This window comes from Bos taurus, chromosome 18 (assembly GCF_002263795.3).
Source record: "Bos taurus isolate L1 Dominette 01449 registration number 42190680 breed Hereford chromosome 18, ARS-UCD2.0, whole genome shotgun sequence".
Classification (NCBI taxonomy): domain Eukaryota; kingdom Metazoa; phylum Chordata; class Mammalia; order Artiodactyla; family Bovidae; genus Bos; species Bos taurus.
Genome location: NC_037345.1, coordinates 54,731,392 through 54,757,057, shown reverse-complemented (window position 1 = coordinate 54,757,057; position 25,666 = coordinate 54,731,392). Strand labels below are relative to the sequence as shown.

General features: G+C 41.5%; 2 protein-coding genes and 1 long non-coding RNA gene across 5 annotated transcripts in view; 2 read left to right on the top strand and 1 right to left on the bottom strand.

Moving 5' to 3' along the window:
- LOC514658 (sulfotransferase 2A1) overlaps nt 1–3,917 on the top strand; it is a 28,881-nt gene extending 24,964 nt beyond the window's left edge. Inside the window, exons 5-6 of one of the 2 annotated variants that reach the window (XM_002695189.6) lie at nt 1,778–1,955; nt 3,158–3,917. In XM_002695189.6, the coding sequence (XP_002695235.1) occupies nt 1,778–1,955; nt 3,158–3,273 (294 nt within the window). In that variant the 3' untranslated portion in view covers nt 3,274–3,917. The remainder of the gene's footprint in view (nt 1–1,777; nt 1,956–3,157) is intronic. The other variant, XM_005219462.5, reaches the window with a different exon arrangement.
- Nucleotides 1,950–10,623, bottom strand: LOC112442344 (uncharacterized). Its single transcript, XR_009491444.1, has 3 exons — nt 10,432–10,623; nt 3,083–3,258; nt 1,950–2,575 (listed from the first exon to the last, which is right to left on the bottom strand). It is a non-coding gene; the product is annotated as an uncharacterized lncRNA (long non-coding RNA).
- SULT2A1 (sulfotransferase family 2A member 1) lies at nt 6,820–25,227 on the top strand. 2 transcript variants are annotated; one of them, XM_015458172.3, is made up of 7 exons: nt 6,876–7,056; nt 8,239–8,316; nt 16,268–16,476; nt 17,529–17,655; nt 20,799–20,893; nt 23,037–23,214; nt 24,797–25,227. In XM_015458172.3, exons 1-7 carry the CDS (start codon nt 6,921–6,923, stop codon nt 24,907–24,909), a joined length of 936 nt encoding a protein of 311 aa, XP_015313658.1. In that variant the 5' UTR covers nt 6,876–6,920; the 3' UTR covers nt 24,910–25,227.
- The last annotated feature ends 439 nt before the right edge of the window (nt 25,228–25,666 follow it).

Genomic DNA, 25,666 nt, shown 5'->3' with positions numbered 1-25,666 from the left:
CTCAGTTTCCTGGGTGTGTCGCAAAAGCACCATCTCAGGTGTGCCCTGTGTCTCCTCTGGGGGGCTGATCTCAGGCTGCGACCCTCCTGGCAGATGTCAACCATCCAGGATCCCAGGAAGACTTAGTTAGCAACTGGGAGCCTGCTCACAGTTTGGTATAGGATGCTGTCTCTGGGGCCAAGATTGCTCCCTGCCTTCCAGCTCTGGCTGTTGCCTACCTGTCTCTCTGCCTCTGGCACGGAGATGGGCCAGTCTGCAGCTAGCTAGCTCTCCTATTGTATTCACTCAATCCTTTGTTCTGGGAGCCGGCCGGGCTGAGCCTTAGGTTAGAGCTTTTTGCCGGAAAAGTTCTCTCTCTCTTTTTTTTTCCTCTCTCTCTGGCTATCCCACAGTTTGCATTGCTATCTCATGTTAGCTCCTTCAGATTGTCCCCTGGGCATTCAGGCCCGGTCCTTACCCTAAGCATGCAACCTGCGCCTCCCCCACTTGCTGGTGGCAGACACGAGCATCTAGGCTATTTCTCTGCTGGGAGTTGTGCTTAAGGCACATATTCTGTGGGCTTTTTTTTTTCCCCCTCCCGGTTATGTTGCCCTCTGAGATTCCAGAACTACCCACAGACCCGCTGGTGAGAGGGTTTCCTGGTGTTTGGAAACTTCTCCTCCTTCACGACTCCCAACCTGGGACAGGTCTCCATCCCTAACAATTTTGTCTCTCTTTTTGTCTTTTATATTTTGTCCTACCTCCTTTTGAAGAGAATGGGCTGCCTTTCTGGGTGCCTGGAGTCCTCTGCCAGAGTTCAGAAGTTGTTTTGTAGAAGTTGCTCAGCATTCAAATGATTTTTTGATGAATTTATGGGGGAGAAAGTGGTCTCCCCATCCTACTCCTCTACCATCTTAGGACCGCCCCAGGTGTGTGATTACTTGTTAGACCATACTGAAGGCTCATGGAATAAAGAAAACCTTTAAAGCATTATACCTCTAAGAGGAAAGTCTGATTTAAAGCAAAGCCGTTCTGGTTATAAAATCTTTTTTCTTATCATAATCTCCCAAGATCATATGCCAAGTATTGAGATAATAAATAAGAAGATATGGTAAATCTCTCTTGTTTTATTCAAATGTTAGTTGTGAAAAACAGCATTATTTGGGCACATAGCCAAGGCCTGAAATCAACTCCTTACATTTTTGTCAGTTTCTCCCTGAAAATCTCTTCCCTAACCCTGATTATAACTCTAGGAGCCCTTCTTAAGTCTCTTTAACAAACCCAGCACTTTAGTGTTTCAATGTGTCCTGAATTCAACTATACTGGGAAATCCATCATGGTCTTTCGATCTATTTTTTTTTCAACCTTTCTCTAAGTCATTTTTAAATTTTTCAAAAGTTTTATTGACATATAGTTGCTTTACAGTGTGCATAGCTTCTAGTGTAAAGTGAATCAGCTATACCTATGCATAGATCCCCTCTTTTTTTTTTTTTTTTTTTTTTGTATTTACTTCCCATTTAAGTCACCACAGAGCATTGACTAGAGTTCTCTGTGCATACAGTAGGTTCTCATAGGTTACCTATTCTTTGCTTAGTAATGAAAGTGTCTATGTGTCAATGTCAATCTCCCAGATCATCCACTCTGGACTCCTCCAACTCTATCCCTACTCACATCTCTACATTTCTTTCCTCTTTTCCTCTCCCCTTGCCCCCTCCTCTTTCTGCTGTCTCCTCCCCCTCATCTTCTTTTCTATGTTCTTGTTCTTTCACATAATCTCTCAGATTTTCTCTTCTTCTAGGACATGAGGAGCACTGTGGAGAAGATCTGCCAATTCCTGGGCAAGAAGCTAGAACCAGAAGAACTGAACTCAGTCCTCAAGAACAGTTCTTTCCAGGCCATGAAAGAAAACAGTATGTCCAATTATTCCCTCCTGAAGGGTCAGTATTTTGAGGAGAATGGACAACTTTTGAGAAAAGGTAAAGAAAACATTCTGCCTTCAAAATGGATCAGACTATGTAGAGATTATTCTTGGCTTATAATAGGGCACTAACCATTGGGAGTAGAGAATGTTTGAATTTATCAATTTAAATTGCTCATCAGTTGAGATTATCTCTTGTGAGCCCTCATCAGGGCATCTCTTTTTAGCGTACTGATGTGGGCTGCAGGTGCTTGAGAAAGTTATTTATTTTAAGATTAATTTGTTTTGGTGTGGACCATTTTGAAGTGTTTATTGAACTTGTTACAATATTGTTTCTGTTTTATGTCTTGGTTATTTGGCTCCAAAATAAATAATGGCATGACCAAATAAATAATAAACAATTTAAAAAAAACAGAAAAGAGTAATTAGACATCTAATACAATAATGCAGGTGAGAAATGATGTTGGCTTGGATGGAGGTGGTAGAAATAGAAGTTGTGAAAAGTAACTAGACACTGGTTATTACAGACCCCATGGACATCTGTCCAGGAGATTCTCCAGGCAAGAATACTGGAGTGGGTTGCCGTGCCTCCTCCAGGGGATCTTCCCAACCCAGGGACTGAACCTGGGTCTCCTGCATTGCAGGCAGATTCTTGACTGTTTGAGCCACAGGGAAGATCTGTTATAGAAAATATAGCAGTGTTATTGGTGATGAATTTCATTCAGGATGAGAGAAGAGAAGGCAGGAAATTGTTCCAAGCAGGCCAATGTGTAAATGAGTATGACCATTAGGCATATGAGAACAACAAACCATTAGTCATTCTGCTATATTAACTGGAATTTCTATGTCAAGCAGACAGAAGGAAATAAATTGAGGGCTTCCCTGATGGTTTAGTGGTTAAGAATCTGCCTGCCAAAGCAGGGGACACAGGTTCAATTAGTTGCCCATGCACCACAGCTGCTGAGGCCAAGCTCTAGAGCACATGCCTGGCAATAAGAGGAGCCCGTGTGCTGAGACTAGAGAGTAGCGCGTGCTCACTGCAACTGGAGAAAGCCGATGCACAGCAACAAAGACTCAGCACAGCCACAAATAAATAAATTGTTTAAAATATATAAAATAAAACAGATAAGAATGTGTTGTGTACTACTTAATAGCAATAAATTAAAAGAAATAGATCTAGAATACCTGTAGTCTTCTAGAGTCTTGAGACTTGAGACTAAGTCCTAGATCTGGCGTGAGTCTCTATTTTATGTTTCTCAGGCGTGACTGGGGACTGGAGAAATTACTTCACGGTGGCCCAAGCTGAAACCTTTGATAAACTATTCCAGGAGAAGATGGCAGACCTTCCTCAAGATCTGTTCCTGTGGAAACAATGATGTAAAACTTCTGGATCTTATATGGACAATGATAATTGCTGTCCTGTCCTCATATATGTGAATGGGAGTAATTGCATAAAACCTGTTATTTCATCCTGGTGCTTCAATTGATCCAATTTCTGCATCTTTGAGGACCTGACTATTAAAATTATCAGGGTACCCCTATTTTGCTTCTTGGTATCCCAGCTTTCAAAAAATGTTTCTAGTGTTTCATTTCATTCACACAGAGTGGTCAAGAAATAACATAAGAATCATTGTTATTGTTGTTCAGTCACTGAACTGTGTCCGACACTTTGTGACCCCATGAACTACAGCATGCCAGGGTCCTCTGTTAACGACTTTCTGCGAGTTGGCTCAAATGCATGTCCATTGAGTCTGTGATGCAATCTAACCATCTCATCCTCTGATGCCCCTTTCTCCTTTTGCCCTCAATCTTTCCCAGCAGCAGAGTGTTTTCCAACAATCGGCTCTTCACATCAGGTGGTCAAAGTATTGGAGCTTCAACTTCAGTCCTTCCAATGAGTATTCAGGGCTGATTTCCTTAGGATTGACTGGATTGATCTCCTTCTGTTCAAGGGACTCTCAAGAGTCTTCTGCAGCACAGAAGCACCACAATTTGAAAATATCAATTCTTTGGGGCTCAGCCTTCTTTATGGTCCAACTCTGACATCCATAGAGTCAAAACTATAGTGTTTCTAGTAGTCCTATATGGATATGGTAGAGAAGCCCTGGATGGTCTTAATTTTACTGACTGAAGCCCACCAGGAAATGACAGAAACCTAGATGTTTCTTTAATTACTTCTGGAGTCAGTATTTCAGAAGCGGGCATTCTTCCTTTTGCTTGTTGTGTGACTGTGGGAAGCCTTGAATCCTAGAGTCCTCCACTGGGTAATAGAAGGTGGGACCCATAAAATAACAATTGCTATTATAGATTTTCAATGTGGCCAAAAAGAGAAGTCTCTCAGACCAACCACGAAAACCTGGAAGCGTTTCATAAATTCTCAGTATGTTAATGATGAAATGTCAAATAAGAACTGGATCCTGCTGTGTAGTTAAGTATTTAAATTCACCCCCATACCTGTGAGTCTAAAGCAAGTTCTTGACTCTTATGCTTAGAAAGAGAGATTTCAGGGACTTCCCTAGTGGTCCAGTGGTTAAAACTCTGTGCTTCCAATGCAGGGTGTGTGGGTTTGATCCCTACACAGGGAACTAAGATCCCACAGGCTACACAGAGTGGCCAAAAAAAAAAAAAAATAGATTTCTTAAAAAAGTAGGTTGCTATTAAAAAAAAAGTGTGAGAGATTTAAATCCATGGTATCCCAATTTCCCTCTAGCTTATTGTCACTACACCTATGTACTTAGTTTTTATTTTGATTTTTTAAGGGCTTCCCTGAAATCTCAGTTGGTAAAGAACTGCCCTGTAATGCAGGAGAACCCTGTTCAATTCCTGGGTCAGGAAGATCCCCTGGAAAAGGAACAGGCCACCCACTCCTATTCTGGCCTAGAGAATTCCAAGGACTTTGTAGCCCATGGGGTTGCAAAGAGCTGGACACGACTGAGCAACTTTTTTATTTTTAATTATCTTCAAACTTAGGGGAATCTTGCAAGCAATACACACAAAATTCTTGTGTATAATTCACACAGATTTACCAACACTAACCTTTTATAACATTTACTAGGTTATGCTCTCATTTCTTTCACTCTAATATACAATGTAAACTTTTTTAGCCATTTGAGAGTAAGTTACAGAAATCCTTTCCTTTTATCCTTCAAAACTTCAGTGTATGGGGCTTCTCTGGTTGCTCAGTGGTTAAGAATCCAGCTGTCAATGCAGGAGACATGGGTTCCTCTCTGGTCTGGGAAGATCCCACATGTCACAGAGCAGCTAAGCCCGTGCATCACGACTATTGAGCCTGTGCTCCAGAGCCCGGGAGCCACAACAACTGAAGCCCTCGGGCCCTAGAGCCCGTGCTCCGCAACAAGAGAAGCCACAGCAAGGAGAAACCTGCTCACTGCAACTAGAGAAAAAGCCTGGGCAGCAACTAAGACCCAGCAGAGTTAAAAATAAATAAATACAATTATTTTTTAAAAGCTTTATATTTTCTAAGATCAAAAATATTTCACTTATAATCACACAAAAATGATAGAAATCAGAGAGGTTTGTATTGATGCAATGCTATTATCTAATCCACAGTGTGTATTCAAATGTGGTCAACTGTCCCAATAATAAAATAATAGCATTTTCTGTGGTCTAGAAGTCAATCCAGGATTTAGTTTACATTCTCCTCTATCTGGAACATATCCTCAGCTTTTTTTTTTTTTTAATAACATTTTGATAATTTAAATGGTGCCAGACAATAGTTTTAGAGAAGATCCTCAATAAGAGTTTACACAATATGTTCTCATTAATACCTTCACATCTAGACTTCATGTTTTAAATATGCTGACATAAAAAGGAAGGAAGGTAAGGACTTCCCTGGCAGTCCAGTGGTTAAGACTCTGAGTTTCCAAAGCAAGGGATATGGGTTCAATCTCTGATCAGAGAACTAAGATCCCACATGCCATGCTGCTGCTGCTGAATCGCTTCAGTCGCGCATGGCCAAAAAAATTAGAAAAAAAAAAAAAAAAAGACGGGGTGAGTACATTTACCATGGGGAAATCTAACAAACATTACTTCTGCCAGGTGATCAAAGTCAACATCAACAATGAGATGTCATGTTGACAGTAAATACCCTTCAAATGTTGTGACTGTACTAGTATTTTACCTCCATGATCTTCTCTCCAAAACCCAGAAACGCAGTCTAATTAGGAGAAAAACACTGGGCGCACCCCAAGAGAGGGACCTTCTCCAAAATACCTGACCAGTAATCCTCAAAACTGTCAAAGTCATCAAAGACAAGGAAAGTCTGAGAAACCGTCACAGCTAAGAGAGACCTAAGGAGACATGAAGACCCAACATAATGTAGCATCTGGGGTGGGATCTTGGGCCAGAGAAAGGATATTAGGTAAACACTAAAGAAGTCTGAATAAAGTATGGACTGTGAGAATTCTTTAAAATTTTCCTATGTATCTAAAAGTGTTGAAAAAATAACAAAGCTTATTTAATATATATATTTTTAGGACTTCCCTGGTGGTCCAGTGGTTAGGATTCTGCCTGCCAATGCAAGGGACACAGGTTCAATACCTGGTCCGGGAAGTTTCCACATGCCATGGCACAACTTAACCCCTGTGCCACATATTCAGCCCAGCTGCCTAGACCCCCAGCTTGGCAAAAAGAGAGTAACCCCTGTTTGCTGCAGCTAGAAAAAGCCCACACACAGCAATGAAGACCTAATCCAGCCAATATATAAATAATTCTTAAAAATATTCATCTTTAATCCACCACATGTCTACACCCTCCATCTTGTTACCAAACTCCTGGTTCCCTCCCATGAAGTCAAACTCAGGTCACACCAGAATGTTCTCTGAATGACTTCACGGTTGCCCAATATTATCAATCTTGTGACCCTCTCTTTTTATGGACAGGAACACTCATCAACGACCTGGGAGAGATTAATGATTGTTCCATGCTGACTATACAACGGATCTCCCAGTCCAATAGTGACTACGGCTAAAAGGCTCACGAGAGGTAGAAAGAGCTCATCGTCATGACAGGAAAGTTTCTGTGGTTTGAAGGGATACCCTTCCCAAGTGTGGATTACTCACCTGAACTCCTGAGAGAGGTACAGGAGAGTTTTCTTATTAAAGATGAAGATGTCTTACTGCTGACTTTCCCCAAATCAGGTAAGGAAGCAGGATCAGATACTGACAGGCTGTGACTGTGGCCCTCATTCATTCAGTAGACAGGTGGAATGCTTTCTGTATGCTGACAATGCATTAGGGGAATAGAAATGTGCACTGATACCACTGATGCCCAGAGAAAAGGGTCGAGCCAGGCAGTTACACAGTCAGCTGAGTGCTCAGAGCGGGTAATCAAAGGCATTGGAGGAAACCATGGGAATGAAGCATAAGGCAGATTCAGCTGTTTGTAGAGAGGAGTGGAAGAAGATGGACAGTGAAGTCTGTGGAGGAAATGGGCTGCTGTTGTTTAGTCGCCCAGTCCTGTCCGCCTCATTGTGGAACCTCATGAACTGTAGCCCACCAGGCTCCTCTGTCCATGGGATTCTTCAAGTAAAAATACTGGAGAGGGCTGCCATCTCCTTCTCCAGGGGATCTTCCTGACCCAGGGACTGAATCCTAATCTCTTCTGTCTCCTGCGTTGGCAGGTGGATTCTTTACCACTGAGCCATCAGGGAAGCCCTAGAAGAAGTAGGAGGCTGCTGCTGCTAAGTCGCTTCAGTCATTTCCAACTCTGTGCGACCCCATAGACAGCAGCCCACCAGGCTCCCCCATCCCTGGGATTCTCCAGGCAAGAACACTGAAATGGCTTGCCATTTTCTTCTCCAATGCGTGAAAGTGAAAAGTGAAAGTGAAGTCGCTCAGTTGCGTCCGACCAACTCTTCACAACCCCATGGACTGCAGCCTACCAGGCTCCTCCGTCCATGGGATTTTCCAAGCAAGAGTACTGAAGTGGGGTGCCATTGCCTTCTCCAGAATAAGTAGGGGAGGGAGGTAATTCTGTGAGATGATGTAATAGTTAATTAGCTCGATAGTGGTAGTCTTTTCACAATGTGACATGTAACAAATGAACACGAACACCTTAAATATTCACATTCTTTTTAAAATAGAATTTAGCTTCTTGCTTTTATTATTACTATATGTTGGGGTCCAGCCCCAGCAGGATCCTAGGGTACCCTCAGGAAAGACGGTGTCAGCAAGAGAGAAATGACACGGGTCTTATAATGGATTGAAACCTGATAGTCTGGGGTCGAATGATAAGAGAATAAAGGAGAAAGAATAAAGAGAAGAGAAAGAGGCTTGATCTTTGATTAACACAGAAAGCCAATAAAGCTCCTGTGTTCCAAGGAGTCATCCTGAAAGAAGAACAGAGAGAGAAAAGGAGGGAAGAGGAAAAAAAGAATGACACCGGGAGACCAAGCTTCGGTGAGCGAGGCCCATAACTTTATTTTTAAAAGGAACTTTTATGTCTTGACTTGTACATAGAGGGAAATGAAAGATGCAAAGTCATACCGAGTCAACCCAAACATTACCTCTGTTTTGTCTTTGTCAAAACCAGGATTTTTTTTTTGTATATCTTTTTTATAAACAGTGTTATGTACAATATCTTTTGGCCTTGGAGGCCTGTGGACATTTTATGACCCTTTTTTGATAAAGCCTGTTCAACCAGAAAACTTATTTTTTTTGAAGTGGTTTTTTTTGTATTTGTAACCTATGTCAGCCTCAGAAAGTGTTAAACAGAGTTACATTTTCACAGAGCAAAGGTCATAACAAAGAAAGAACCAATTAGCTCAAAGGTCTGATGTGGTTAATTCTAAGGCTGTTGTTTGTTTTTTTTACGTTTCAACTATGTTAACTAATGTACTCCCAGGTGTACAATGGATAAGGGATATGGGAACTTGGCAGCAAGCATTGGCTCAACAATGAAACCCTTTACCAGTACTATCTATTTTAATAATTTTTTATCTCTTAAAGGACTCTATGTTTATTGGGACTTTTAGAATGTTTTGGCTTCTCATGTCTTTTAAGGTTGGGGAGTTGTGAACAATCATGTGTGTTAATTGCAAGAGTATGGATAAACCTGTCAGGCAAGCTAGAATGTCAACAGAGGGGTTTGAATTGAAATATTTTTATCATGTCTATTAACTAAAGTCCTAAGTTGATTTTTTTCAGAGGAAGGTGGTCGGGGATAGCCCCCTGTTAATGTCAGAAGAGGTGGTGAAAAGCATAATATAATAAACAGTAGATAGATTTTGGTTTGGGGGTAGATGTTCGAGCAGATTTAGGGGGTCCCTTGAGGCCTGATCCGCCTTTGCCTGTCAGGTCTCTTCTGCATGACCTTTGTCATGGGTGGGATCTCCCGTGGTGGCTCTCAGCATGTCCCCCTTTTTTATTTTTTAAGGCAGCCAGATGTAATTTAGTCGTGAGTTTTTGAGTGTTTTGTTTAAGAGTTTTGACAATATAAGGAAGAATAATTATGAGAAGCAGAATTAGAATGGCCACAGCAGCATAGCTAAAAATAGTAGACAGAATTTTTTTTTTTTTAATAAAGTTAGAAAATGTATGGAAAAAGCCATTTGTTGTTTTTGTGGCAGTAAAGTCTAATCGGGAGTGTTTCATGGTCTTTATCTGATTGTGAAGTTTTTTTAAATCTAAACTAATATTGGAACTATTTTATATTTCTGAAATGTGGTTTTTAATTTTTTTTTTAGTTATAATCTGTCTCGTTTATTTTTAGGGGTGTTATACAAATCTACCGGTAGTCAGCATGACAGGACAGTGTCTATCTCACCTTTAAAGCCTGTAATTTAATATTAATATGTATTATTGTTTTTTTAAGGCATCTACCTCTATTTTTAATTTTTTATTTATAATTTTTTGTGTTGTCAGTGTTAAAGAGACATTTTTAGACACAGTATTAACATATTGAGCAGTATGTACTTGTTGAGTCAATGATATTGTCGCCACAGTAACAGAAGTAATTGTAGTTATTAAAGCTGATATTTTTAAGATAAGTAAGCCCACAAACCTTGGTTATCGTATTAAATCTTGTAGTTGTTGTAACACAGCAAGACCATAGTTATACCAATAAATCACAGTCACAGGCACCATGAGACAGGGTGGACATTGTGATATTATAAAGGAGCAAACATTATGTTGAGAGGTCAAACAAGATGAGAGCATACATTGTTTGCTGCTGCTGCTGCTAAGTCGCTTCAGTCGTGTCCGACTCTGTGCGACCCCATAGACGGCAGCCCAACAGGCTCCCCGGTCCCTGGGATTCTCCAGGCAAGAACAGTGGAGTGGGTTGCCATGTCCTTCTCCAATGCATGAAAGTGGAAAAATAAAGTGAAGTCAGTCAGTCGTGTCCGACTCCTAGCGACCCCATGGACTGCAGCCCACCAGGCCCCTCCGTCCATGGGATTTTCCAGGCAAGAGTACTGGAGTGGGTTGCCATCGCCTTCTCCGATACATTGTTTACAAGATATTATGTTAGGTCTACCTCTTTTTTATTGACCGCTTTGGCCCTGATCACTGTACCTGTATTGTAAAACGCCTGTTGTGGGTGTACCGGGGAGCAGCCGCAGGCATCGACCCGGGGGAGCAGTGTCCCCAGCAGCCGGAGGCAGAACGCGAGCGGCAGGCTGTGGGCCGTGGCGTCTATGGCGGGCGGAGGAGCAGGGGTCGGGGACTCGGGCTAGCCGCCACCTGGGCTCGGGGCGCTCTCCTCTCGCCGGACGGAGCCGCGTTGGTCTGGACTGCACTCTGTGGGCGTGGTTTTTTTTTTTTTGGTCTTCACTCGCGGCACAAACTTTTTTGGCTCCAGGTCGCTGGGTGTAGCGAGGAGGGTGTGGGGCGCGGCTGGCGGCGCTCCGGGATCTAAATTGGCGAATCTGTGTCTTGAGGAAAAATACAAACATATCTTCTCTCACAAGTTAGCAACAAACACATCTGGCCGGGGTATGAAATTTATACCTTAAACCAGCTGTATTTTGATGGAGAATTTTGTGAGAATTTTTGGCCTTTATTAATTTGTACAGTTTTGGTAGGCGGTGAGATCAAAACTTTAATTTTTTCAATAGAATTAGAACTTATTATACCAGGCACCACCGAAATTTTTTGAAAAGAAAGCGAGCTACGCTTCAGCACAAATTTTACAATGTCCTCAGGTAGGGGGCCAGCCACTCCCGTTGGAATTGGAGTAACTGGCACGTCAGGGGTTAATATTGGTGTCAAGTCTCGTTACCGTTTTGCTTTTTTTTTAGTCTGGGTGAGGCACCCCTGAGGGTTTTTTTTTTAAGGAGCACATTTTATATATTGTGTACGCATCTGTTTTAAAAGTTTTTTTGTTTAAAAAACTTTTTATCTTTTTTTATCTTGTCTCTTTTTTTCCAGTCTCACCTGTTGTCTCTGTGTCTCTGGCGTTTGAATCTCTTGTCTTTTTCAGTCTCTCTCTCACTTTTTTTTTTTTTTTTGCAGCACCCCCACCCCGCATATCACTTTTTTTTTCAGTCTTTTCTGTTTTTCTCTAGTTTTTTTCTGGGACTCACAGAGTTTTTTTTTTTTAAGTCTCTATCTCTCTCTCTCTTTTTTTTTTCCTGCTGTCTCACCCCATCTCTCTCTCCCCCTTATAATCTCTTTTTCGTTTTTCTTTTTTTTTCTTTTTCTTTCTTTCTTTTCTTTCTTTCTTTCTTTTGTGTGTGTGTGTGTGTGGCCCTCTACGACTGTTGTTTTTTTCTTTTTTGGGTTTTGTGTTTTTTTTTGTAAACTTGTTGGCCACTCACAGGTACAATCTTAACCGTCCTGCATTATAATCTCAAATTATTTACCCTTTAGATTTATGAGCAGGATTTAAAGCGTCTCTAATCATGTTTTATAAAGAAAACGTATCAGTGGGGACTTTTTTTGGGGGCCATGTAAAGTGTAATAAATTTTTAAAGGTTTGGGTAGAGGCAGAGGGAGCTCGCCAGGGTGCTCAGGCGCAGCGGACACTGTTTTTGTTTAAATGTAAAAAAGGATTGAACATTAGTTTTCTTAACCTTAATTCCTCTTTTGTCTAACAGTTTTAAGATTACTTGTATAAAGAGTTTTTGTTTTTTAGTTTTAGAGTTACCTATGTCAGAAAATTTATTATCTTGTTTACTTCTGTTAGTGCGAAAAGATTCCACTACCCACTCCTTCTCACCCTACCTATTTTATGTAGAGGGGTCTGCAGCACCCTGAGTGGGGTCCTAGCCGTCCCAAAAAACTGAACAATGGGGAGACTTATCTTCGGGGCCCCTCGTTGGGCACCACTTGTCGGGGTCCAGCCCCGGCAGGATCCTAGGGTACCCTCAGGAAAGATGGTGTCGGTGAGAGAGAGATGACACGGGCCTTATAATGGATTGAAACCTGATAGTCCGGGGTCAAACGATAAGAGAATAAAGGAGAAAGAATAAAGAGAAGAGAAAGACACTTGATCTTCTTTGATTAACACAGAAAGCCAATAAAGCTTCTGTGTTCCAAGGAGTCATCCTGAAAGAAGAACAGAGAGAGAAAAGGAGGCAAAAGGAAAAAAAGAATGACACCAGGAGACCAAGCTTCGGTGAGCGAGGCCCATAACTTTATTTTTAAAAGGAACTTTTATATCTTGACTTGTACATAGAGGGAAATGAAAGATGCAAAGTCATACCGAGTCAGCCCAAACATTACATCTGTTTTGTCTTTGTCAAAACCAGGATTTTTTTGTATATCTTTTTTATAAACAGTGTTGTGTACAATATCTTTTGGCCTTGGAGGCCTGTGGACATTTTATGACCTTTTTTTGATAAAGCCTGTTCAACCAGAAAACTTATTTTTTTTGAAGTGGTTTTTTTTTTAATATTTGTAATCTATGTCAGCCTCAGAAAGTGTTAAACAGAGTTACATTTTCACAGAGCAAAGGTCCAATGGGTCATAACAAAGAAAGAACCAATTAGCTCAAAGGTCTGATGTGGTTAATTCTAAGGTTACATTTCAACTATGTTAACTAATGTACTCCCAGGTGTACAATGGATAAGGGATATGGGAACTTGGCAGCAAGCATTGGCTCAACAATGAAACCCTTTACCAGTACTATCTATTTTAATAATTTTTTATCTCTTAAAGGACTCTATGTTTATTAGGACTATTAGAATGTTTTGGCTTCTCATGTCTTTTAAGGTTGGGGAGTTGTGAACAATCATGTGTGTTAATTGCAAGAATATGGATAAACCTGTCAGGCAAGCTAGAATGTCAACAGAGGGGTTTGAATTGAAATATTTTTATCATGTCTATTAACTAAAGTCCTAAGTTGATTTTTTTCGGAGAAAGGTGGTCAGGGATAGCCCCCTGTTAATGTCAGAAGAGTTGGTGAAAAACATAATATAATAAACAGTAGACAGATTTTGGTTTTGGGGTAGATGTTCGAGCAGATTTAGGGGGTCCCTTGAGGCCTGATCCGCCTTTGCCTGTCAGGTCTCTTCTGCATGACCTTTGTCATGGGTGGGATCTCCCATGGTGGCTCTCAGCAACTATTGGTTTATTTTGGACTGTGTTACGTTTTCATTGCTCTGTGGGCCTTCTCTAGTTGCAGTGTGAGGGCTTCTCTAGAGGTAACTTCTCTTGTTGTGGAGCCTGGGTTCTAGGGTTTCAGTAGTTGTGACTCATAGCTCAGTAGTTACAGCGCACGGGCAGTTGCCCCACTGCCTGTGGGATCTTCCCGGGTCAGGGATCGAACCCATTTCTCCTGCATTGGCAGGCGGATTCTTTACCACTGAGCCCCAGGGATGCCCTATTTCTGCTTTATATGAAAGAGACAATAAGCTCCCTGCTAGCAGAAACAAGCATTATTTGTACAATATAATGGAGCAATGGAGAGTTTAGTCTTGCCAGGTTGCCCCTACTATTTTTGAACTGAGGGTGTTAAATATATACGTCTTTAATTTGTTAGCAATAAGTCAATAAAATAAAGTGGGAGGCCTTGGGTGGGGAATAAAATATAACTACCTCAGCCAAAAAGCAAAGTAGAAGAAATGACATCTAAATTGAGATCAAAAAGAGTGAACGCAGGGCTTCGCTGTTTGATCCCTGGTCAGGGAAGATTCCACATCCTGTGGTGCAACTCAGCCTGTACACCGCAGCTACTGAGCCGTGCTCTAGGACCCACAAGCCACAACTGCTGAAGCCCATGTGCCCAGAGCCTGTGCTTCACAAGAAAAGAAGCCACTGCAATGAGAAGGCTTCTCAGTAGCCCCTGCTCACTGCAAGAAAGCCCATGTGCAGCAATAAAGACTCAGCACAGCCTTAAATAATACAATAAATAAATCACTTTTTTTTAGAAAAAGGAACGAATTAGCAGGAGGAAAATAAAATGTTTTTCTTTCTTCAAAAAAGAGTGAATGTGAAATTATTTCATGAAAAGAGATATTTTCCAGGACTTCCCTGATGGTCCAGTGGTTAACAATCTGCCTGCCAATGCAGGGGACATGGGTTCAAACCCTGGTCCAGGAAGATCCTCCATGCTGTGGAGCAATTATGCCCGTGTGCCACAACCACCATAGCCTGCTGGTCTAGAGCCCATGCTCTGCAACAGGAGAAGTCACTGCAATGAGAAGCCCGAGCATCACAACTAGAGAGTCGCCCCCTGCTCACCCCAGCTGGAGAAAGCCCAAGTACAGCAAGACCCAGCCAAAAATAAATGCATAAATAAATATAACTTTTCAAAAAGGAGAGATTTTCCAGTAAAGGTATCAGCATGGATAGTGATCAGGAACTGGAAAAGAACTTGATAAATTTACTGAACTGAAAGGATGTGGATCATATATCTATGAGGGGTGGGGTCATAGAGGGACTGTGATTGGGCAAGAAGCAAGGCTGAAGTCATCAGAAGTGCTGTGGTAATGATGAGCCAAGGGCAATGGGAATCTGTTCAAAGGCCAAGAGCAATGGGAACATGTTCAAAGGATTTAAGCAAATAGCCAAAGCATAGAAGCAACCCAAAGGTCCATTGACAGATGAATGGGTAAACATAAATTACTATCCACATATTGAGAATATTATTCAGCCTTAGAAAGGAATGGAGCTCTGACACTTGCTACAACACGGATAAACTATGAAGACATAGTATGTATGGAGTGAAGTGAAAGTTTTAGTCACCCAGTTGTGTCTGATTCTTCGTGATCCCATAGACTCTAGCCCTTCAGGCTCCTCTGTCCATGGAATTCTCCAGGCAAGAATGCTGTAGTTTGTAGCCATTCCCTTCTCCAGCGGATCTTCCCGACCCAGGGATCAAACCCGGGTCTTCTGCATTGCAGGCAGATATTTTATCATCTGAGCCACCAAGCTCTGCATGGTATGTATGACTCCACTTAAATGAGGTATCAGAAACAAAAAGTGGAATGGTTGCCAGGAAGGAGAAGAAAATAGGAAGTTGTTGCTTAATGGGCAAGAGGTTCAGCTGTGCAAGATGGAAAAGTTCTGCAGATTGTTTGCATAACCATGTAAATATATCTAACCCTACAGAGCTGTACAGGGGTGCCTGGTGGCTCAGTGGTAAAGAGTCCGCCTGCCTATGCAGGAGACGTGGGTATGATCCCTGGGTCGAGAAGATCCCCTGGAGAAGGAAATGGCAACCCACTCCAGTATTCTTTTTTTTCTTTATTGTTTAAAATTAATTTATTTAGTTTAATTGGAGGCTGATTATTTTACAATATTGTGGTGGTTTTGCCATGCATTCATATGAATCAGCCATGGGTGTACATGTGTTCCCCATCCTGAGCACCCCCCTTTCCACCTCCCTCCCAGTCCCATCCCTCTAGGTCATCCCAGTGCACCAGCCCTGAGCACCCTGTCTCATGCATCAACCCTGGACTGTCAATCTATTTCACATATGTTAATATACATGTTTCAATGCTATTCTCTCAAATCATTCCACCCTTGCCTTCTCCCACAGAGTCCAAAAGTCTGTTCTTTACATCTGTGTCTCTTTTGCTATCTGGTATATAGGGTCATCGTTATCATCTTTCTAAATTCCATATATATGCGTTAATATACTGTATTGGTGTTTTTCTTTCTAACTTACTTCACTCTGTATAATAGACTCCAGTTTCATCCACCTCACTAGAACTGATTCAAATGCATTCTATTTAATAGCTGCCACTCCAGTATTCTTGCCTGGAAAATCCCATGGACAGAGGAGCCTGGAGTGCTACAGTCCATGGGGTTGCAAAAGGAGTTGGATATAACTGAGTGGCTAAACAACAACTGAACTGTAATTTAAAGATGGTTAAGATGGCACCTTTTATGATCTGTATACATTATAAAAATCTTTATAAGTCAGATTAAAATGATTGATCATATTTTTCCTTTCTTTATCTAGGAACGAACTGGTTGATTGAAACTGTCTGCCTGATTTACTCCAAGGGGGATCCCAAGTGGGTCCAATCTGAGCCCATTTGGGACCGCTCCCCCTGGGTAGAGACTAAGCATGGGTATGAATTACTAAAGGAGAAGGAAGGCCCACGTCTCATCAGTTCTCACCTCCCCATCCAACTCTTCCCCAAGTCTTTCTTCAAATCCAAGGCCAAGGTCAGTGTACAGCGGTCAAGACAGTCTTCATCAGGGCTTCCCCGGTGGGCCAGTGGTGCTCTGTTGTTTAAGTCATGTCCAACTCTTTTCAACCCCATGGACTGTAACCCACCAGGCTCCTCGTCCCTGAGATTCTCCAGGCAAGAATACTGGAGTGGGTTGCCATGCCCTCCTCCGGGGGATCTTCCAAAGCCAGGGATCGAAGCTGCATCTCCTGTGTCTCCTACATTGCAAATGGATTATTTACTGTTGAGCCAGCAGGAAAGCCCCAATGCAGGGGACACAAGTTCAGTCCCTGGTCGGGGAAGCTCTGCATGCCATGGGGTGCAGCCAAAAAACAAAAATATAAAATAAAGATAGGCTTGAGCAATGCTTGTTAAACTTTAATTTGCCTAGGAATCTCTTGGAGATCTGATTGAAATGCAGTTGTATTCAGTAGGTATGGGGTAGGACCTGGGAGTCTATATTTGATGGTAACACAACCATACTGGAATACAAATGTGTAGACCATTCTGTAGGTATGCTAGCCAGGTGTAAGCCAGAGACCAGGGGAAACAGTAATGCCAAAATCTTAGAAAACCACATTTAAAGTCGAACTAGGATTTATAACTGTATCATACCCTGAATAATCCTCCTTTGTTGCTCTAAAAAATAATAATAATAATTAGCCAGTCTTAATTAAATAAATACCTCCTGCCATTTATGTAGAAGCACCAGAAAGTTGCTCATTTGAGAAGCAGCATGCTTACATCAATGCCTAAATTCAGGGTGGTTACTCTGCCTTCATGAGTGGTTTTTCTCACCCCTCTGTGTTCCTATATCCAGCTGGTACTTTGGTTTGTTTGTTTGGCTGTATCACACAGCAGGTGGGATCCTATTTCACTGACTAGGGATCAAACCCACACCCCCTGCAGTGGAAGCACAGAATCTTAACCACTGGACCACCAGGGAATTCTTTGGCTTTTTCTCCATTTTTATGAAAATCAAGAAGGTTGGGGGAAAAAAGGTTAGAAAATGACTTGATTTTTCATTATCCTATTTTTCTCTTTCAGGTGATCTACCTTGTCCGAAATCCCAGAGATGTGTTTGTGTCTGGTTATTTTTTCTGGAAGAGTGCAAAATTTGTTAAGAGACCACAGTCACTGGAACAATACTTTGAATGGTTCATCCAAGGAAACAGTGAGTGAATGTAAAATATGAAAGCTAGGGGTTGCCAGAGTCTTTCATCAGACCTCTTTTAAACACAACCTGACATCTCTACATCTTCCCAAGCCATGAGTATGTCCATCACCACTGGAAGCCAGATTTTCTAAATCCACATACTGACTTGTAGAGCAGCAGAACCTCAACCAGCCTTTTTGCCCCATCAGAAACTATCCTAGCTATTTTCTGAGTCTTCAGGATCTAATATTAGCACCGAGCACTCATATTCTTTCCTCTACTCTCCTAATCTATGACTTTCTGAAAGTCAGCTTTCATTGGCTTTCTGGACAATATAATCCTGACTTTTCACCATTTTTCAGATTCATCTTCTTTATTCCTTTATGTATTTTTGGCCACATTGGGCCTTCATTGCTGCACGGGCTTTTCTCTGGTTGCTGAGAGTAAGGGCTACTCTTCATTGCAGCACACGGGCTTCTCATTGCAGTGGCTTCTCCCGTTGTGGAGCTGGGGCTCTAGGGTGCTCGAACTTCAGTAGTTGTGGCACGTGGGCTGAGTAATTGCAACTCCCGAGATGAAGATCAAACATCCCAGACCCAGCCCAGACAAGCAAATAAATATTTTTTTAAAAAAGAAAGAAAGGCTCAGACATGGTAGTGTTAGTCGCTCAGCCGTGTCCAACTCTTTGCGACCCCATGGACTGTAGCCTGCTGGGCTCCTCTGGCCATAGAATTCTCCAGGCAAGAAAACTGGAGTGGGTTGCCAAGCAGCTAACAGCAACTCCACCCATTAGCTGACGATTGGATTAAAGCTTTACTGAGAGAGGCTCTGTCCACCAGAGCAAGACACAAACAGAGAGGAACAATACACTGGAAGGAATCAGTAGCAGAATAACTGAGGCAGAAGAATGAATAAGTGACCTGGAGGACAGAATGGTGGAAATCACTGCCACGGAACAGACTATAGAAAAAAGAATGAAAAAAAGAAAATGAAGACAGCCGAAGAAGCCTCTGGGACAACATTAAAGGCACCAACATTTGCATTATAGGGGTCCCAGAAGAAAAAGAGAGAAAGGACCCAAGAAAATAGTTAAAGAGATAATAGCTGAAAACTTCATAAATAGTCAACCAAGTCCAGGAAGCTCAGAGAGTTCCAGCAGGATAAACCCAAAGAGGAACCCACTGAGACACAGAGTAATCAAGCTGACAAAAATTAAGGACAAAGATCAAATATTAAAAGCAACAAGGGAAAATGACAAATGACATATAAGGGAGAGCCCATCAGGTTTATCAGCTGATCTCTCAACAGAAACTCTACAAGCCAGAAGGGAATGGCATGATATATTTAAAGTGATGAAAGGGAAGAACTGACTACCAAGAACACTCTACCCAACGTGACTCTCATTCAGATTTGATGGAGAAATCAAAAGCTTTCCAGACAAGCAAAAGTTAAGAGAATTCAGCACCACCAAACCAACTTTACAACAAATGCTAAAGGAACTTTTCTAGGCAGGAAACACAAGAGAAGGGAAAGACCTAAACCAAATACACCTGAAACAATTAAGAAAATGGTAATAGGATCATACATATCAATAATTAACTTACATGTAAATGGATTAAATGCACCAACCAAAAGATATAGACTGACTGATCGGAGGAAAACGTGCATATATGCACTTCCACTTACCACATCACTCTACTTAACCACCCCAATTGTACATAATTATTTTATATGGTTGAGTTAATCACATTTCCATTATGGGTTGCAATTTTAATTGTCTTTTACTTTTTGTCTGGCTATTGATTGTGAAAAACTAATAAATATCTTTTATTATTGTGATTATGTAACTATTAGTCACTTAACACCATTGCATCATGATTGATTAACAAAATAATAGAATTCTATATCACCAAAACTACCATTTAATAGAAAAACCTGTCATCACTTTTTAAAATCAAGATACATATTAGAATTATCTTGAAATTTTCTGAAAAATACAAATGCCCAAGTTTTGCCTTTTTTGTCCAAAGCTCCAGATATGTTTCTAATAAGCAACCATGTTTAAAAACAACTGGATTTTATGCTGATCTTTTATCTAGCTTGTTTCACTTTTTCTATTTCATATTCGGTGATCCCATTTCATTTAGTTTATGTTTTCCAATTTTTCCATCTCTTCCTTTTTTTTGATGTTCTTTCCCAAGCCTTTATCAAGCATAGTAGAAAAGCTTTCATATACATCAGATCAGATCAGTCACTCAGTCGTGTCCGACTCTTTGCAACCCCATGAATCGCAGCACACCAGGCCTCCCTGTCCATCACCAACTCCTAGAGTTCACTGAGACTCACGTCCATCGAGTCAGTGATACCATCCAGCCATCTCATCCTCTGTTGTCCCCTTCTCCTCCTGCCCCCAATCCTTCCCAGCATCAGAGTCTTTTCCAATGAGTCAACTCTTCGCATGAGGTGGCCAAAGTACTGGAGTTTCAGCTTTAGCATCATTCCTTCCAAAGAAATCCCAGGGCTGATCTCCTTCAGAATGGATTGGTTGGATCTCCTTGCAGTCCAAGGGACTCTCAAGAGTCTTCTCCAACACCACAGTTCAAAAGCGTCAATTCTTGGGCGCTCAGCCTACTTCACAGTCCAACTCTCACATCCATACATGACCACAGGACAAACCAAGTGAACTAGCCTTGTCTTATTTTATTTGGTTTCTAAATTTTTTGTTTATTTATTTTTTGCTATGCTTGATCTTCATTGCTTTGCTCGGGCTTTAGTTGTGGTGAGAGGGGCTGCTCTCTAGTTGCAGTGTGTGAGCTTCTCATTGCGGTGGCTTGTCTTTGTTGTGGAGCATGGTATCTAGGTGTGTGGGCTTTGGTAGTCATGGCGCGTGGCCTCAGTTGCTCCAGGTCATGGGGAATCTTCCTGGTCCAGGGATCAAACCCTCATCCCCTGCACTGGCAGGCCGATTCTTATCCACTGCGCCACCAGGGAAGTCCTAGGCTTTTTAAAGGGCTAATGCCTGATACTGGATACTAGTTACAACAAGCATAAATGTGCCCTACATTGTGCTAGCAATTATGTCCACAGAGGGAACATATATATGGATCCTGTTTTCATTCCGTGTGTCATCTACTCACTCTTCCTACCTCTTCTGTATGCAGTGCCATTTGGATCGTGGTTCGACCACATTCGGGGCTGGATGTCCATGAGAGACAAGGAGAACTTCCTGGTACTGAGTTATGAAGAGATGAAATGGGTAAAAATTGCTCTTATAATCAGCAGACTCTTTCTCATCTTCACGCCCTCTAACTTCCCTCCCTTCTTTAGCCTGTGCATGGTCATTAGACTTGAGAACTTAGCCATCTGGTCCTCATTGCCCTGCTTATGGTCAAACGCCATGCTCTCTTTCATCACGTCTTCTTCATCTCACCTTACAACATCCAAGAACTGACTCATTGGAAAAGACCCTGATGCTGGGAAAGATTGAAGGCAGGAGGAGAAGGGGATGACAGAGGATGAGATGGTTGGATGGCATCACCGACTCGATGGACATGAGTCTGAGCAAGCTCCGGGAGTTGGTGATGGACAGGGAAGCCTGGCATGCTGCAGTCCATGGGGTCGAAAAGAGTTGGACATGATTGAGTGACTGAACTGAACTGAACAATATCTAAAGGGCTTTTTCCATCTACTGAGGCAGAGTATAGTGGTTTGTGCTCACACTGGTCACTGGTTCTATCATTTCTAGAGGTATATCCCTTGGTGCTGCTGATAACCTAGTAGTGAGAGGGGTCTGAGAAAGAAGATGGGAACGCGTAGAAGCAAGCTGGGTTCCAGAGACGTGTTCAGCTGTCTGACATCCCAGATGACATCCCAGTATGTACCCCAGATGGTAGGGGAAAACTTAAGTCGTAAAATCAATCAGTATGATTACTCTAAGGCCAAGTACTGAACTGAGCAGTGATAGGCAGGAAAAGCGGGCATATGAAACTCAAAACCGATAAAGGTGATGAAATCACAGAGAGAAGAACTTTAACCCTTAGTGGTATCTTGGAGAAAAGAAAAATAACACAAACACTGGCTTTTGCTTCTATCTGAGAAACATTACTTTCCATCATCTTCCAGCTACTTCTATTCAATCCTCTATGGCGTCCACACGAATTTCCTTTTTACCAAGGAGTCTTTTGTAAATAACAATTTACCCCAGTAAATTGTTTTCTTTTCTCTCTCTCTCTCTCTTTTTTTTTTTCCTGGGGGAGGGGGTGATTTTTGTTTGCTTGTTCGGTGTTGCTTTTTTCCTTTTTCCTTCTTTTTTTGATGTTCTTTTGTTCTTTTATGTTTTGCTGCTGTGTGTTCTCTTGTTAGATCATAGTGAAGGCTCACGGAATAAAGAAAAAAAATCAAAGCATTTTAGCTCTAAGAGAAAAGTCTCTGATTCAAAGCAAAGACTTTCTGGTTATAAAACCCATTTTCTTATAACCTCCCAGCATCATGGGCCAGGAACTAATTATTGAGATAATAAATAAGAAGACATGGTAAAGCTCTCTTGTGTTATTCAAATGTTAGTTGTGAAAAACAGCATTATATGGGCACATAGCCAACGCTTGAAATCAATTCCTTAAATTTTTGTCAAATTCTCCCAGAAACTCTCCTGCCTAATCCTGCTCATAATTGTCTAGAAGCCCTTCTAAAGTCTCTTTGGAAAAGAGTCCCTTTGGAAAACCATTAAGGTGTCCTGAATTCAACTATACTGGGAAATCCATCATGGTCCTTCCATCTTTTTTTTCCCAATTGTTCTCTAAGTCATTTTTTGTTTGTTTACTTTATTTCTTAAAATTTTTAGCTCAGTGGTAAAGAATTTGCCTGCCAGTGCAGAAGCCCCAGGAGACACACATTCAATCCCTGAGTTGGGAAGATGCCCTAGAGGAGGAAATGGTAACCCACTGCAAGGCTCTTGCCTGGAAAATCCTGTGGACAGAGGAGTCTGGCGGGCTACAGTCCATGGGGTCACAGAGAATCGGACACACCTGAGCACACATGCACACTCGCTTTACAATGCTCGCTGTACAGCAAAGTGAATCAGCTAAGCGTTTACATATGTCCCCTTTGGGGATTTTCTTCCCATTTAGGTCACCACAGAGCATTGGCTGGAGTCCTCTGTACCCTACAGTAGGTTCTCATAGGTTACCTAGTCTTTACTTGGTATCGACAGTGTCTATGTGTCAATGTCAATCTCTCAGTCTCTCTGGACACCCCCAACTCTATCCCTACTCACATCTCTACATTTCTTTCCTCTTTTCCTCTCCCCTCTCCCTCTCCTCTTTCTGCTGTCTCCTCCCCCTCATCTCCTTCTCTATGTTCTTGCTCTTTCACATAATCTCTCAGATTTTCTCTTCTTCTAGGACACGAGGAGCACTGTGGAGAAGATCTGCCAATTCCTGGGCAAGAAGCTAGAACCAGAAGAACTGAACTCAGTCCTCAAAAACAATTCTTTCCAAGTCATGAAAGAAAACAATATGTCCAATTTTTCCCTCCTGAAGGGTCAGTATTTAGAGGAAAATGGACTTCTTTTGAGGAAAGGTAAAAGAAAACATGCCTTTAAAATGGATCAAAAAATGTAGAAGTTATTCTTATGCTTACAACAGGGCACTAACCGTTGGGAGTAGGGACTGTTTGAATTTATCAACTTATATTGCTCATCACTTGAAAACGTCTCTTGTGAGCCCTTATGAGGGCGTCTCTTTTTATAGTACTAAGGTGGGCTGCAGGCGCTTGGAGAAAGGTTTTCAGGTATAGCATGGTGATCAGTCCTATATGCAAGGCCGTTCAAACTCTCTCTCTCTCAGAATTTAACACGGAAGATATCTCTTCTGCAAACAGTAACCAGGTTAATCCACTATTCTTGCTAACTCGCTAGCTGTGACTGACCCAGAAAATAAGGACAGGATTGGGAAAGTTCATGTTTGTGTTACTGCTGGTGATTGAACATAGAGAAATATCCTCAACAACAACACAAACGTATGAAGAATAGCTCAATTGGAGAAAGGAAAGAGGAAAGACTTTTCACGTAGCTGAGAACCTGTCTTGTTATCAGACACTATAAAGCCTGCTGTGATGAGAAATTAATCATGTCCATATCCTTGAACTCAAGATGAATGAACAGAATATACAGCATAGAGGGGAGGAGCCTGTTTTCCCAGAATCCTAGAGTTCCAATAGATCGAGGATATGATTCATGCAAGGAAGAAATGAAATGGACTTCCATGGTGGTCCAGTGGCCAATACTCTATCTCCCAATGCAGGGTGCCAGGGTTCCTTCCCTGGTCAGGCAACTAGATCCCACATGCTGCAACCAAGACTTCAAACGCCACAGCTAAAAACCCTGCATGTGACAACAAAGATCAAAGATCTCGAGTGCCACAACTAAGACATGGCACAGTCAAATAAATAAACACAAATAAACAATTTTTTAAAAACCAGAAAGACCAGTTAGATTTCTAATACAATAATCCAGGTGAGAAATGATGTTAACTTGGATGTAGGTGGTAGAAATAGAGGTTGCGAAAAGCGGCTAAATACCGGTTATATCAGAAAATAGAATTGCATTATTGCAGACAAATTATACACTGGGAGAGAAGAGAACAAGGGAAATTGTTTCAAGCAGGCAGAAGTCTAAATGGGTATGACTGCCAGGCAGTAAAAAGCAACAAACCATTGGTCATTCTGCTTTATTAGCTATGATTTCCATGTCAAGCAGACAGAAGAAATAGATCCAGGGCTTCCTTGGTGGTTCAGGCGTTAAGAATCAGCCTCTAGCGCGGGGGACAGAGGGTACAATCCCACATGCCTTGGACAACTGAGTCCATGCACTCTGAGCTCCTGATCCACAAGAGAAGCCACTGCAGTGAGAAGTCCTAGCACACCTGGAGAGTAGCCCCCAGCTGCCGCAACTAGAGAAAGCCAGTAAGAGCCACAGTGACCCAGCGCAGCCATAAATAAATAGATAAATAATTTTTAAAATAAAAGGTGTAAGAATGTATCGTGTACTACTTAATAGCAATACACTTTTAAAAAGAAAAGCAATGGATCCAGGAAGACGGGTAGTGGCGTCTTGAGACCAAACCCTAGATCTGATCGGAGTCTCTATTTTTATGTTTATCAGGTGTGACTGGGGACTGGAAAAATTACTTCACGGTGGCCCAAGCTGAAATCTTTGATAAACTATTCCAGGAGAAGATGGCAGACCTTCCTCAAGAGCTGTTCGCGTGGGAATAATGCTCTAAATCTTCCGGATCTTATATGGATATTGATAGTTGTTCTTCTGCCCTTATACATGTGAGTGACTGAGGGTAATTGCATAAAACCTATTATTTCATCGTGGTGTTTTGAATGATCAAATCTCTGCATTTGACAACTTGACTGTTAAAATTCATCAAGGTACCCCCTAATTCCCTTTGTGGCATCCGACTTTTTAAAAATGTTTATCGTGTTTCATTTCATTCCTATAGAGTGGTAAAGAAATAATATAATGATTACCCCCCAATTATGTCAATTTTTAAATAAAACTGAGAAATAAAGTTACAAAGCAGATAAGGCGCCTTCTCTTTCCATTGCCTGTATCTCTACAATTTACTATTATGATGACCTTGAAGTATATAATTTCCAACCAGGCATTATTATCTTAGTATGTGGTGTTTGACCATAAACAATATATTGAATTTATGGAGGCTTTTTAAACCTAGAAAAATGGCGTCCTGCATAATGCATTCATCAACTTGCCTTTCAACTCAGTATTTTCTGTTTGGGGGTCACTGCGTGTTGAGTGTATAACTCATTCATTATTAGGTACTGAGATTTATAATTTAGTCACCTATCTTCCCTCAGATTAATTTGGATATCTTCCCTGCCGATTTCTCCCGATTTAAAACATGGCTTTAGCCTCACGTACAGCCTAACCTTGGAGAATGTTAGATAAATGGTTTTTTAAAATGTGATATATACAAACAGAGGGATATTATTACTGAGTCTTAAA

Coding starts and splice junctions, on each gene's coding strand:
- SULT2A1 (XM_015458172.3), top strand. CDS start 6,921: ATGACAGGAAAGTTTCTGTGGTTTGAAGGGATACCCTTCCCAAGTGTG. Junction 17,656..20,798: donor ATGGTTCATCCAAGGAAACA/GTGAGTGAATGT, acceptor TTCTGTATGCAG/TGCCATTTGGATCGTGGTTC. Junction 23,215..24,796: donor TGGACTTCTTTTGAGGAAAG/GTAAAAGAAAAC, acceptor TATGTTTATCAG/GTGTGACTGGGGACTGGAAA.